Source organism: Pteropus medius, unplaced genomic scaffold (assembly GCF_902729225.1).
Source record: "Pteropus medius unplaced genomic scaffold, Ma_sr-lr_union100, whole genome shotgun sequence".
NCBI classification, from domain to species: domain Eukaryota; kingdom Metazoa; phylum Chordata; class Mammalia; order Chiroptera; family Pteropodidae; genus Pteropus; species Pteropus medius.
In genome coordinates, this window is record NW_024352784.1 from 11,090,073 (window position 1) to 11,105,495 (window position 15,423).

The 15,423-nt window shown below is 38.5% G+C and overlaps 1 protein-coding gene across 7 annotated transcripts in view; it reads right to left on the bottom strand.

Moving 5' to 3' along the window:
• PRCP (prolylcarboxypeptidase) overlaps positions 1–15,423 on the bottom strand; it is a 55,612-nt gene that overhangs the window by 40,005 nt on the left and 184 nt on the right. For 3 of the 7 annotated variants that reach the window (XM_039848165.1, XM_039848164.1, XM_039848167.1), the window contains exon 2: positions 14,146–14,352. In XM_039848165.1, the coding sequence (XP_039704099.1) occupies positions 14,146–14,313 (168 nt within the window). In that variant the 5' untranslated portion in view covers positions 14,314–14,352. Of the gene's footprint in view, positions 1–14,145; positions 14,353–15,402; positions 15,422–15,423 lie in introns of those variants that run through there. The other 4 variants (XM_039848168.1, XM_039848169.1, XM_039848166.1 and 1 more) reach the window with 3 other exon arrangements.

Below are 15,423 nucleotides of genomic sequence, written 5' to 3' on the forward strand. Positions count from 1 at the left end.
TCCATAATTTTATCTTGTGATATTAACACACACACACACACACACACACACACAGGATATTTTCACAACATTTGGCATCTGACCATAGGAAATCTAAAAAATAGTTTGATGATACATTTTCCCTAGGAACAATTCTGTCCCCATTAAGGTAGTAAAAGAATGAAAGGTAGACTTTATATAAAGGATCTTCTATATGGGAAATGAGCTGCCACAATGAATATAACCAAGAAAAGCTTTGCCTCAAAGCCTCATTTCATTTAAAAAAAAAAAAGAAAAAAGAAAAAAGAAATCAATGGAAAACAAACAGCATATTCTGAGGGAAATTACTCAGGAGTAATAAAAATAGTCTGCCCTGATATAATATTGTATGTCAATGGTAATTGAAAAAAATTTTTTAATTAAAAAAATAATAAAGTCTGCCAACACTACTTACAGTAGTCTCCTTTTAAAACTATAATCCAGGCAGCCTACAATGAGAAAGGAATTAAAACTACTCACAAGTGATGATGTTTTCATCCCCATAGTAGTATCTCTTACAGCTTCCCATTTTTAAAAGACTTTTTTGTTCATCCAACAAACAGATGAGTATTAAACAAGAAATAAATCTTCTCCCTTAAGATATACCTTTTTGCTCATTAGTGTTAAAAATACAATCCAAGTCAGGAAACCTCAATTACAAGTCCTGCTAGTATGTGAGCACATAAACTCAAAAGAAAAACAAGACAGCGAATAAAGAGGAAATCGATGTATATTATTTCCACCTGTCCTTGCAAAAACAAAACAAATCAAAACAAAAAACACCCTGAAAGGAATGATTTAACTATCAATGGAAAAATCTATGACCACTAAGAGATACCCAAGTCCCTTCTCTCCCAGAGTCATCTTCCTACAACAGCAAGTAGTTTTCACCATACAATTCTCCCTCCTCTGAACTTTCATGCTATATACTTCTCTTGCAATATTTTACATTCACCCTATATTAAAGATTTTGATTTCAGGCCTTACCTCTCCCATTATAGGAGAAACATTTATTTTTCTGTAAGGTCCATATAGTCTAGATTAGTGTTATATAAAATAGAGGTTGTGATCAATTAGTGGGTTATAAACTAAATTTATTGGGTCATAGTCAGCATTTCTCTTTAACAAAATTGTATATTAGTCAGCAACCTAGCTACAGAATTTTAAATGATGTCTATCAGAAAATTTAAAAAATCTAAACATCCTAAACCATATGCCCCTTTTGGAGTATTCATTCTAGGGCATATATTTCTAGGGCATAGATGCTTTCTACTTAAAGGCTAACTACCTGTTAAATCACATACCAAGATGTAATTACAGTCTAGCAACAAGAACCATTTCACAAAGCAGAGCACAGTGAACAGCCAAATAAATGCTCCAGACAATGAATACTAGAGGAACCCAGGAAAGGATAGCTTATACTAGGCTAGGTCAGTTGGGAAAGGTTTCCCTGATGAGGTGGGGTTTAAGCAGGGCCTACTAAAGCCTGGATTAGAAAAGAGGAGAGGAGGAAAAACCATGGTGCCAGCTCACCTGGGCTGAGGATGAAAGAACAGAGGAACTGAAGAGGCTACCGTAATAGTTTAACTTGGAATTATATGGCCATATACAAGATAGTAATCCTGGGAATATAAAGGACAGGACAGAAACTAGTAAGGAATCATGGAAGGACTTGGTGATTGACTGGATTTTGGTGTGGAGGTAAAGGTGAGGGAGTCGGATGATCCCAAAGTACTCTATCCTGGGTGACCAGGAGGAGAGGAGTTCCTCCTCTCCTTTCACATTAACTGTAATGTGAAAAAAGTCAGAGGCTTTTTAGAAGGGAATGTTATCTAGTAGCATTAATATTGGTTATAAAAGTTTAACTTTCTTTGAACACCTGTACCTCTGAGTTGTACTTAGGTATCTACATGAGACATCAAAAGCAGTAAAAGCAGTGTCTTATTTTTAAGGCACTTACTACCTGGAATAACCAAGGCTGATATTCAACCAGTTCTTAAAATACTGAAATACTTCCAGTTGGCAAATGATTACCTTAGCACTTTGAGTGATGCCCAACTCCTCTCTATGCCCACCTGCCCCACTGCCCCAATTCCTTCTCCAGACCTCTAGACCTAAAGAACCAATCTATGGCACTGCAAGAGACCTCAGCAATATGACCAGCTTCTGTTCTGACTGGTTAGTATCTCTGCCATATTATAAGTACTAGGCAAAATATAATAAAAGCAAGTGCTAACAGCATTCAAAAGAGAGAATAATCACTTCAGCTTGAGCCAGGTATTCATTTAACCAGTTGTTGATGGCAGACACTGAGGATACAATGTTGGGTGTGAGCCCAGAACTCAGGCTGCCCACAGTCTAATGGGCATACCAACATACAAATCATTGAAACCCAGAGTAGTAGCACAAAAGAAGTATCTATGAAGTGCAATGGGAGGCATAAAGGGTAAATAAGTAATTATCCAGCCTGTGAGAGAGAAGAAAAGCAGCTCCATAGTTTCATAAAGAAGGTGATGCAAAACCTGAGCAGTGAAGGATGAACAGGAGTTTGCCAGGCAGAAAAAGAAGACAAACCATTCCAGGTAGAGAGATACCAGCACCGTAGGAGCCAGATTCCAGGCATAGTGTATAGAAAACAATAATGTGTAATACCTGGTATATATTATAACAATATATAATAAATATTAGAGATTTTTGTCCTAGCAGATTTACTTTTATGATTATGTTTTTAAAGGTTGATCTTAAAATTCATCTGCATTGTCTAAGTCTACACTAGATGAGCAAAGGATAGGGCAGTAAAGATACACTGGGAGGCATGGGGTCAGTCAGTTTGGAATTTAAAAATGAAGCACATGGAATCTGCAAATCAACTAGAGTTGCTAGCACTTGTTAGATGTGTGTAAGCAAAGATAAAGGAAGGACACTGAATGAACTGAAGTGTAAAGTGGGAACAAAAGAACAACAGAACCTTGCTCCTTTTCGAATTAACAACAAGGGTTTCCCAGAGGGAGACATTTCTTAACAGAAGAGAATGACAAGCAAGCACTAAACAGGCCAGACACCTTGAAGATCAAAAAGGCATTTAAAGAATAAATCTTTGCAGGAAGACCAAGATGAAAGAGTAAATGGCTGGAGTGTGAAGTAGAGAAAGAAGCTCACCTGGAAACAGAGACTACAGATAAATAACTACAAATTCAAATTAATAAAAGGGTTTGGCAATGTTATAGAATTTGACTGCAAAAAGCCTTTCTGGAAATCTTTAAAAGCCATGATCCATATTTTGTGGCAAATAACTCCCTGGCATCTCGGCCAATATCCATTTCATCATGTTATACTCACATTCTTCAGAGTCAGACTAAAGCACTGGGGGTATATGAGTAAAAGCAATAGGCTCTTTGCATTTAATGCCTGCAATAAGACAGAACATGACTTGCAGTGTCATTCCACCAGCTCAGCTCCACATGGACAGAGCTTGGTGCTGTGGCTGCCCAGATCCACAGATCAGTGAGACTCAAAGTTGCTGCCCTGGAGGAGATCACAGAGAGGTGTTTGGCAAATATGAATTCCCTTCTCTTTTAAAGTATGGTCATTTTCTAGAAATTAGACGACACAAAAAGGCAAACAAAAAGCCTGTTTTGGTTTGTACAGGCTGCATTGATCATTGTCATTTTAAGCCAACTGTTCAAGAGAAAGGAAGCATCAGACACCAAGGAGAAGGGAGTCATCACCACTGCTTTCCAAAATTGTTGTATGAGCAGCTGCCTCAAAGGAAGAGGCCATCAGTGCTCAGGAAGTGACGGAGGTTTCCTACGGTTTTAACAGTGTCTGCAGTGTGACCCATGGTTCAAACTGCATAAAAATAAAAATTCACTGACAAATAATAACAAGTACTTCCTCAATTTCTTATCTGCTGAATCGGAGCCATTGTTTGTTTTGTAGTTTCTTGTTTAAATAAGGTTATTAAATCATGATGGTGCTAGCCAAACATGCCAGCCATATACCATCAGGAAAACATCAAAAATGCAAATTGTGTGTCAAGACTTAATTACATACACACACTTTTGCACTAATAAAATTTAATCAGTACCAGAGATATCTTTCAAAAACTTTTTTTCTCCCCAAAACCACAAATGTTCTGTGATGCAGTGAAAAGAGAAGGGAATTTGAAGACAGATATGAGTTTGAGTGAAATTTTGCCACCTATTAGAGCTATTTAAACTTGAACAAGTTACTTCATGTCTTTGGGCTTGTTTTCTTATATAAACAACGAAAAAAAATAATATCCATCCCAGAGCGGCCTTCTGATGACTACGTAGGATAATACGTGTGTATAAGTGCCCAGCAAGAGCAGACGGGAAGAGCTTCATGTATTACTAATATATTTTTGTTGCATATTATTAGCACTGAACCTAAGTCTGAAAACACTGCCAAACACACAAACATACACAATAATGTATGTTATGTGTTTAATATTGGCATTTACGAGGAAAATATGATATAAAACTTTAACAATTTATTCTAAGTGTTCATTTAAAAAAACAAGACCTTGCAAAGTCAAATTAAAAAAAAATTGTAGCTATCTTGGAACTGATGACAACAATAGGGTAGTGACTTGGTGACAATGAGGGCCTCTTATATACCAAATATCACATGGCCTGGTGTGTGATTTTGCTTTTGCTTTGCCTTTTTATCCAGTTACCATCACCAATGCTGTGACAATGCAATATACCTTCAATACACATTCATCACTGTAAAAATTAAGTAGGTCTGAGGACAGGTACATATTGCAGAAATAAAATATAAATACTTTGGATATCTTATTTATAAAGAATTTTAAAATAATTGTGATACTTTGATCACTTTATATATTGAAGATTATAAATCCACATCTCAAGGGACTACTTGTTTCCTCTTAGATGGCAGAATAATATTATAATCAGCATAGCCAGGCTTCTCATCAAAGTAGTTAAAGAGATTAGCTTAAATTTTCAGTCTCATATTCTTTAAAAAGATAACACTTTATCAAACAGAAGAATAGTACTATTATTCTAAACACAGTGTTAAAAGATGGGACCAGTATCCAGGCTTTTAAAGAAAACAAACTACCTAGATACAATTGTGTGGACCTGACTCCCTAATACAGGGGCTGGTAGACTTTCAAAAGCAGAGTGCCAAACAGGTGACTTCTGTTCCTTTTAGTTATTGAACAGGAAGAGGACATGCAAGAACTAATACGAGTAGAAGATGAATATATGGCAGTGACTAGTCCATGCAGCACAGATTAGGGACATTTATATGACTTCTTACTTATTCCAAGCCAAATTTTGTATACAGACTGTTGAAAAAGCTTAAGATAAAGAATGTGCTAACAGAATTATGGTAAACTATACTGAGCACCAAACTTAAGGGGATAAAGTTCTCACTCCTTCCTCAACAATTTAGTTTACTTTATTCTCTTGGCTCCTTCCTCAACAATTTAGTTTACTTTATTCTCTTGGAGAGTACCTTTGTCTGATCATCAGTGAGGGTCTCTTAACATTCTTTACTCTAGAATATATACAGCCATCCCAAAATATTTCATAGTCTCTTTTATCTTAAAAGATTTCATAGTCCCTTTCAGGACCATAAGACAACTTGGAACTTGGAACCGAAGCATACATAATAGAAAATAAAGATTTACAAATACACACAGTTAACTGAACTCTGCAAATGAAAAACCAAAATCACAAGAACTTCCTCTTTATGTCAGCTCTCTAATAAATATGGGCAATAAACAATTATCATAGAAATAGCCTTTAAGGATACATGCAAATAAAAACAGACCTGCTTGTTCTCATTCTCTTATTTTGATGATCTGAAAGCTGTGGCTACTCGTTTCTTACCCTTCTCCCAACATATCTACAGAGAAAGAGTCATGGGAAGGAATGCAGCAGTTCTTGTTTTTTCTTTGTTTTGTATATGAGTGAGGGCTAAGGGAAGGGTGAGAATGGATACATTGGGAAAAATGTGTCCTTAAAGGCTATTTCTATGATAATTGTTGATTGCCTAGTACATAGTAAGAGTTCAATAAATATTATTTATTATTACTATTATGATTACTTTTAGAGAAATGGGTCAAGTACACGCACGCAAGAGAGAGAGAGAGAGAATGAGAGAGAGAGAAAGGGAGGGAGGGAGGGAATCTACAATTATGGATTCGGAAATGATCTGCAAAGCAGTACTGAGAGAAGTTATGATCTCCTATCTGTGAAAAGCAGACAGATAGCAGGGGTTGGAGACTTAACAGAAAATACATGCTCTGGTCCTATTTGGGTGACCTTAATTCCTCCCCCTCTCTGACGCAGGTACCAATTCCTCTGGAAACCTTTCTTTTATTTCCTCTCCCCGTCTTCTCTTCCATCCAGTAAAAGCTTAGGTTGAAGTAAGGTAGAGAAAGGGACATTTCTGTTTTTTTCCCTTCCATCTCCTCTCAAATGAGTTCTCCAATCTTGCCTGCAGCAGTGTATGGAAGACAAGGATGCAAAATACTTAAGGAAAAGATGGCAAAGCAGTCATAGCTAGGCAGCAAAAGAGGAACAGGAGTTATCCAAGTGTTTACAAAGAGGCATGGCACTAGGAGATACACAGTCTGGAGTCCGAAGTCCTGGTTCTTAATGTTGCTACGCACTGCCTATGTGAGCCAGGACAGGTCAACTGCTGCTTTGTAAATAATACCTTTTTAATGGATTATAAAATGATGTAGGTTTGTTATAGATAACTTGAAAAATACAGAAAAGTAGAAAGAATGAAATGAAACATCACCCATACCTTTCCACCAGTTAATATTTTAGTTATTTTCTTCTACTCTCTGTGCAGACATAAACATATTTTTAAACATATTTTGACCCTCTCAAATGGCAGTTAACTTCCCTCTCAAACTTCTCCCACTACTGGGCCTGGAAATCGGATAGTTTATCTTCCTTGTTCCTAATTTTCTCTCCTTCTTTCCCAACTCACTGCCTTTAAATAATATGGCATCAAACTATACCACCCCAGTGAACTATGATAATGAAAAGAGCAAGAAAATACTAAATAGACCAGTCCCACTTCAGGGATATTTTTTTAAGCAATCTGTGAATTTCAGCCATATAAATGCCAATACATTACAAATTTATCAGTGTTTTTCCATATTTTTCAGATATGAGTTTAAGTGTATGCAACTAAAATGGTCAACAAGTACAATATAAGCTCCAGGATGTAATCCTCTCTGCCTCACTAGGATTTAGCCCAGTGCCTGACATAAAAGGAATTGAATAAACCCTGAGTAGGTGGATGGGTGGTTGGGTTAAATGACCAATTGAGTATGGTAGTCATTAGTGCCATCTCTATGTATGCCAAAGTCAACATTTTTGGTCTCTCCACCCTGTAATTAGATACAGCAATATAACCTGTCTGGCCAATGAATTGTGAAAGTAAGTGATCATATGTCATTTCCAGACTAGAACATTTATATGCTGGCACAAGTCCTTCCATGTTCTTTTTCCACTACTACAGTGATCACGAAAACATATGTTGAAAGGAAGTTTCTATCAGTCCCTCAGTCTCTAAGTGAATATAATGAGCAGAACCCTCCGCTCACTCCAATAGAAATACTGTATGAGTCATAAATTTTCATTGGGTTAAGTCACTACAATTTTGGAGTTTTGTTATAGCAGCATAACCTAGCCTATTCTGACTGGTATGACAAGCAAGGTAATAACATTTATTTTAGAACAAGAAATTTGTTAGAGTTTATTTTTAGAAAAACAAAGTGGTATAGAAATAAGCAGTTTATCTTGAACATGTAACCTCTCTGTAAAATAGTTCTAACCTATAGTGGGACAATAATAGTATCTACCTCATAGGCTAGCTACAGGGATTAAATAAGTAAATGTCTGTTCAGTACTCAGCAGAATATTTAGGGCATATAAAGCTTTCAATAAATGGTAGCAGATTTATTATTATTATTATTATTATTATGCATTAGATGCTTATACACTGCATATTTCATTTTACTCTCCCACATCTTACTCCTTACTCATTTTAATTTATAACTAATTTTTTCCATTAAAAAAAATCTTTATTAAGAACTGCTATGTAGAGGGCACCATGAAAAGCACTGGGAATGAAGACAAATAAGACATATAGCAATGATTCTTCTTATCTATGATTCTTCTTCTCCAATCTACTCATAACCAAGCAAACTTTAAAATCACAAACATAAATGTGATGCTCTGTTATAAATATTGTATCGGTGATAGAACTAATTTTTAATTTAAAAAATACTTATATGATATGAGTCTATGTCTTTAAATAAGTTGATTTGGAAAATATTGTTTAGGTCTGATTTACCAAAGGCAACTAATGGTAGGGCAAAAAATAGACTTGTGCTCACAACCTCACTGCTCCTAATACAGTGCCCTATAGACAAGAGGCACTCACTAAGCAGAATTACAGACATCACAATCAGCAGATCCAATTCTCCTGTCTTACATATTATGTACATTGAAATCAAGAGTTAAACAACTTGCCCAAGGTTATATCAAGAGTTAGTGGCAAGCCTGATACTAGAACTCAAATTTTGAAAATGTTTGGTTTTAAGTGCCTAAGCCCAAAGTCCCCACAATATACTGACGGATGGATATAAACATGACAACAAACATGACAGATGGTTATAAACAAGATACAGAATGCAAAACCTAAAATTAATTTTTACTGAAATTACATTTTAGCATTAACTGGTAAAACATTCAAAACCCTGCTATCAGAAAGACAGTGTTAAATTTGGTATTACTGTCAAGAGAAGATCCAAGCAAAAACCTAAAAAGCACATTCATTATCATATTTTTCTACCCACAATTTCCCAAAACTGAAAATAGCATAAAAATAAAAATAAAAAAAAAAATAAAAATAACTTCATATGTCTGTCTATGCATCAGTCTTGTGTGATAGAAAATGATTTTAAGTGAGAAAAGCCAGTTTCTCTGTCTGATTTACAAGTGTTATTAAGTTATATCCCATTGATAAAAAGACATATGCATACTATTTTTGTAACAAAAAAGAGTTCATAAGGATTTTCATATTTTCCAGAATAACTACTTTAGCTATAGTAAGGAATTATTTAAATATTTTATTCTGAGTGGAGAGGGAGTAAGTAAAAGCCCCATACATTAAGAAACTGCAAAGTAAAATAGAATAATATTTACTATTGATTGAGTGTTTACCAGGTGATATAAACTGTGCTAAATAAACACTTTACACATACCAGCTCACTGCACAACAAATCTGCAAGATGGGTAGTATAATTATCTCCATTTTGCTGATTATGAAAGTGAAAACTCAGAGTAATTTGTCTGAAGTTACTCAGTGGTAGAAACAGAATTCATTCTCAAAACCTGTATGGTATTCCAGCTCTATCAAGTTCTTAATCCTCCATAATTTTTTTTTGGATCAAGGTCAATTCATCATATCTAAAGGATGGACTACATGATCTATAAGGCCCCTTCTCACAAGGTACTGTGAGCAAAAACAGCAATCAGTTCACACATAATATCTTTAACAGTATACTCCAGGTTTAAGGGGAAGGAAAAAAAATAAGAAGAGGAGGAGAAAGAGTAATAGGCCCTTCCAAGGGTCCTGACACAGATACATTTTACTAGATATCAGGGTCACTCACTGTGACAAGAGTAGAAAAGAGGAACACGGAATAGGAAGTGACAGTAGACTGTAAGGGATGCACATAAATAGAAATAGCTTAGCCCACTGAAATGACTGACTGCCTTACGGTTGACAAGGAAGGAGCTGTAGAAAGGGGAGTTAGTGGCCACGAGCTCAATGTCGGGCCAAAGTACATAATAAACCGGTCAGTAGTTAAATAGGAATATTTGAGTATAAATGACTGACTACTGGGTTTCTAGAAGAGGCATTTCCACAACTGTCATACATTTGAATCAATCTGAAATGTATAACACTATGAAGAGTGTGCTTTTAGGACAGAATGAGGAAGGAACCGGCACTTACTCTCTTAAGTTCCTTAAGTTCTACTATGTTCCAGCCACTGTACATGCGCTTTCACATGTTACTATACATAACCCTCACAACAACCTTGTTAGATGCGATGGTTAACTTTACATATCATCTTGGCTGGGCCACAGTGTCTAGATATTTAGTTAAACGTTACACTGGATGTTTCCGTGAAGGTGTTTTTTGGATAGGATTAACATTCAAATCAGTGGACTTTGAGTAAAGCAGATTTACCCTCTATAATGCAGGCGGACCTCATCCAATTAGGCCTAAACAGCACAAAAGACTGACCTGTCCTGAGCAAAAAGGAATTCTGCAAGCAGACTGCCTTTGAACTCAAACTGCAACTCTTCCCTGGGTCTCCAGCCTGTGGGCCTACCTTGCAAATTTTGGACTTACCAGCCTCCACAATTGCACAATCATATGAGCCAATTCCTTAAAATAAATCTCTATCTATATATAAACATCCTACTGGTTCTGTTTTTCTGGAGAACCCTAACTAATACAGTAGATATCGCTCTTAGGAAAATGACAGCCTGAAAGGGCCCACTCTCTTTTCCCACTATACCACACAGTAAAATGCCCTCAGGACTCACATTTTAGTCTGCGGGTCCAGCATGGGAGGTGGAGAGTAGTAAGAAACGGAAACTTTGTCACCATAAGCCACACATCCCATGGAGTCCTTTATAACACTAGCATCACACATGTACCCAAAGCTTTGATGTGCCCAAATAATGTACTATCCTTTGTCTGGTCTCCTGATTCAGTTATTTGGATAAAAGAAATAAAATATTCCTACTAAATCGATAACATTTGAAGATTTTGAAAGAAGAGGAAAAATAACTAGCAAAGACTTTACTTACCTTGGTTCAGTCATCAATTCAAATGGAGACTACGGCCAAGAAATGAAGAGAGGGCTGAGAGTCAAAGGGGCAGCAGCAATGGAAGAATTAGGAAAGATCACCAAGAACAAAGATGTGTCATTAGAGACAGATCAAGATTAAGATCATTCACACCCTCATATTCCCAATTACATGTACAGATGCAAAAGTTGGACAGTGAAGAAAATAGAATGAAAGGAAAAATGTGATTTGTTTGAAATATGGTGTTGGAAGAGAGCTCTATGGATACCCTGGACTGCCAGAAAGACAAACAAGTGGAGCCTAGAGCAAATGAAGCCTGAAACACCACTGAAGGCAAAAATGACAAAACCGAAGCTGTCTTACTTCATCTCATCATTAGAAGGCAAGGTTCTTTAGAAAAGACAACAATCTTGGGAAAAATAGAAAGTAGTAGGAAAAGAGGAAGAACAAATGTGACATGAGCTGACTCCATAAAAGAATCCATAAGCATGAGTACACAGTTGCTGAGCCGGGTTACTGAGGATAGAACATTGTGGACATCACTCACACAGAGTCAGCCAACTCAGCGGTGTGTAACACACAAAAGACGGAAGTAAAAGATAAAAAGGAAAATAAACAAAAAATTATTTGTGTCACTTTGCTTTGTTTAGGCTTTCTCTGGTTAGTCATTCATTCACTCCCTCAACAAGTACGTATTTTGTACTTTATATTTTTTACAGGCTCTTCTGGATACTGGAAAGTGCTATCTAGCTGGAGGGACATACAAAATACTAAATGTGCAGAGTGAAAAAGGACCAAGTAAATCGCCCTCTAGTCAAGAAGGTTTCATAGAAGAGGTGACATTTCAGCTGGGACAGGTATGAGTTTAGTAGAGAAGGAGGATGGTATTTCAGACAATTTCTAACACAGTAAAATTCAATTGAGTCTATGTTGTATGTGGCTAAAAGTGTATGTGTGTTATGGGTAGGGAGGCTTACAGTAGGATGTGAAATTGGAAAGGCCAGCTGGGGTTATGTGGTGAGAAACATGCCAAGGAATTTGACCTTTATCTTGCTAACAGTCACAGTTATGGAGGATTTCTGAGCAGAGGAGGGACAGGGCTATAGGCTAAGTCTTTTTATTGAAACCATTCATGGAGTGTATGTGCATATAAGGACAGCTGGGAACAGCTTGGTCAGTGGGACAGATATAACCACAGATAAAGAAAATCATTATAAAGTTTGATAAAAATTAAACCTTGAATAAAAACTGAGCCCTACTGTTATAATAACAATATTTATTATTAAAAGGCATAAAAGTATTTCATATGCTCTAACTAAAATATTAAAGCTGAGTTTGCGCATACATAGTCGCAACTAAAAATCTATGGCCCAGAAACTGGCAACTACTATAACCATTATTATGCAAATAAATACATATGTGGAAATTTTTCTCAAAAAAATGAAATAACACTCAATTGGAGTTGATGTAAGAAAAATTATTATTATGGTAATAAAGATATATGTGGAATCTATGTACTAAAATATAAACTAATATTCATATTTAGGCCAGAGGGCAAGAGGAGGTTGAGTAAAGCCAAACATTTTGCAAATTGCCAAAATGGAAACAGAACTAGTCTTAAATTACATTTCTAAAGAGTGAAATGGTCAGGAAAGGTATCTACTTTGAAGGAATATTAAGAGCTAATAAATCATTCGATCTTTTCTACTCTTTTTCATCATTCCTAAAGGGATTTTAGAAATCCTCATTCCAATAGTTCCCCTTCAGTTTTACTTTAGCAATAGAACTCTGCAAGTAGTGGTATAAAAAATCAGTATATAAAATAGATAAAAGCATAAAGCTCAGGATGAAAGAGGTCAGGGAGAGAGGAGTACTGGGAAACCCTAACTTGGCATCGACTTGGGCCTTCACCCACCGTTCCTGCGAGATGTCTCCCCAAAGAGCCCTCAATTTTCCTCAGTGAAGTGTGAAACATTTTGGTCCTTGCCCGAACCTCTAAGTTTACAAATGAGGAAACCGCAGCCTAGAGAATTAATTTAAGTGAGTTGCCTAAGAAAAAGACCCCTTTTTCCTGGCACCTCTGCTAAACTTAAAATGTTTTCTCTTCCTCATAAACTCTAATACAAACTTATGCATTAAAAACCATTTCTTATAAATTATTCTACAAGTTCATGCCATCGCTCTGTTCCAAATTCCTATTCAAAATCCACATAGGTCAATAACCACGAATGTTATAAGTGTCTACTGGAGGACATACTATGCTAGGGATATGTCATCTGCTCTCATTTTACCATTACCCAATCTCCAAGAGATCAAGAAACTGGGCTCAGGGAGGTATAGTAACATCCCCAAAGTCACTGAGCTAGCAGAGTGGAATCCTGGTGTATCTGATTCTTAAAGCCAAATCTCAGACTCTTGCATTCTTTCTAATCCCAACCTTTCCCAAATCTTTACCCATCTCTAGACAAGTGCCCAGAAATACAGAACTGTAAGGATCCTGTCATTTCACACAGGATGTACATTTCCATCCAGGCTTGTCCAGGAATACCTCATGCCAAAGCCACGCACAAAGGCATCAAGTCCTGCTTACATTTCTAAACTCAAGCTTCAGACCAGAGATGGTAACCCCCACCCCCATCTCACTCTCAAAGCTTGACATACTCTAACTTCCTTTATAGGCAGGGGCTACACATATGTTCAGTCTTACGGAGACCAGGGAAGATTAAAAATTTAATAAAAGGGCTACAAAATCAACTTTGAGCTGAGCATGAGATGACAAGGTGGCATTTTAAGTTGAATATGAGATATCGTCTAATAAGATATTGAAACTTTGTATTTAGGGGTGGCTTTGGGATAAAGGATGACTCACAGCAGACAATGGGCCAGAGTTGGCACTAAATAATTTGGATTTGGGAAGAGGTCGGGGGAATTTGGATTAAGGCATCCTCCAGGAGCAGAAAGACTTGAAGCGACTGTCATAGCTAATTACAGAAGAGTGGAGCCAGGACTGATATTAAATTACTGGTAATGGGAGAAGAGATTTTAAAGAGAACCTGGACTTGGGCCATCCTCTGAAAAGTGTTATCCAAAGATCAGACAAGTTATAGGCATTAAGGTTTTGCAATTCTGGGTGGACTCCGGTGCCTGGGGTCCTGTTGCTTGGGCTGGGGGCGGCGAAGCCTCAGCCCCACCCCCGACCCAGGCCCTATCTACCAAGCCTTACCTTCTGTTGGATGTAGTGAATCGAGTACTCCATGACTATAGCGGGATGCGATGTGAAGCTAGTTGACAAGTGCAGGTTGTTGAGGGCCCTTACCGCCGGAGGTACGGGGATGGCGGCGCCAGGCGTCAGGAGAGCCAGGAGTAGGGGCAGGAAGGTGCGGCGTCCCATGGCTCAGGCTGGCGGCTGCAGTGCGGGTGGGAGGTAGACCTGCAGAGACGAGCAACTGGAGCCCGCCCCGCCTCCAACAGGCTCCTCCCCCGGGAAACTCAAAGTCACCCCGCCCCTCAGCTGCACTGCCCAAACCCGTGACCCGAGCCACACCTCCCCCATCCCCAACCCAGAGGGCGCCAGCACATTTCATTTTTCTCTCGTGCCACCTTCACTTCATAGTCCACCTCCATTTCGGTCACATTCCCAGTCTACCCTCATCATTCCAGGGTCCCATCCTTCCTGACCTCTGAATCCCATCCTTAACTATATTACACCTTTCGGCTTGGTCGCCCTACATCCTCGCCTTTATCCTCACTGCCAAACCCTGCCTTGTCCGCCTTATTTCCATTGCCACATCCCTTACCCTCCGCAAATCCCATATAATGGTAATAATATCTACCTTGACAATTCATTGATCTTTCACTATATGTCACTACATCACTAGACGTAATGGTACACACATCATCCCATCTAACAGCAATCTTGTGCGTCGTGTGATTGTTATTCCCATTTAGAAATGAGGAAACAGGCTAGGACTGTTGCGGGTACTGGCACTGGGTCACCCAAATCAGAGGAAGTGAGAAGCACTGGCTGCTCGCACCCCACCTCCATTACATAAGCCTAACCACCTTCAAAGGTACTCTGTCCGTGGGTCGCCCCAAACCTCCGTGATGCCCACACAACCCAGCCTTTAATGGAGATCGCCCATGTAGCCCCGGAATCCAGCTTGGTTCAGTTCCCTTCTTCCATGTTACGCCTCCTCTTTTCTCTGCACGCGGCAGCCGCTTTGGGCCTCCGCACCTTCCTTACTCCCTCCTCCTGCCGCCAACCCATTTCTGCCCCGGTCCTCGGGCTGTGCCATGCTCCTCGAGCAGAGCTCCCTTCTGTTTTCACGGCTCTGCCAATCCCCTTCACCCAGTTTCCGCTCCTTTTTCCAGTCACCCTGCTGAACCCCAGTCGGAGGAGGCGGGAGGGGGTGGGGGGGTGGCTCCCACCCCTTCCCGGGCTCCCTACGCCCAGCTAGCTCAGCGCGACCCCCAAACCAACTTGAGACTGTACTATTGCTCT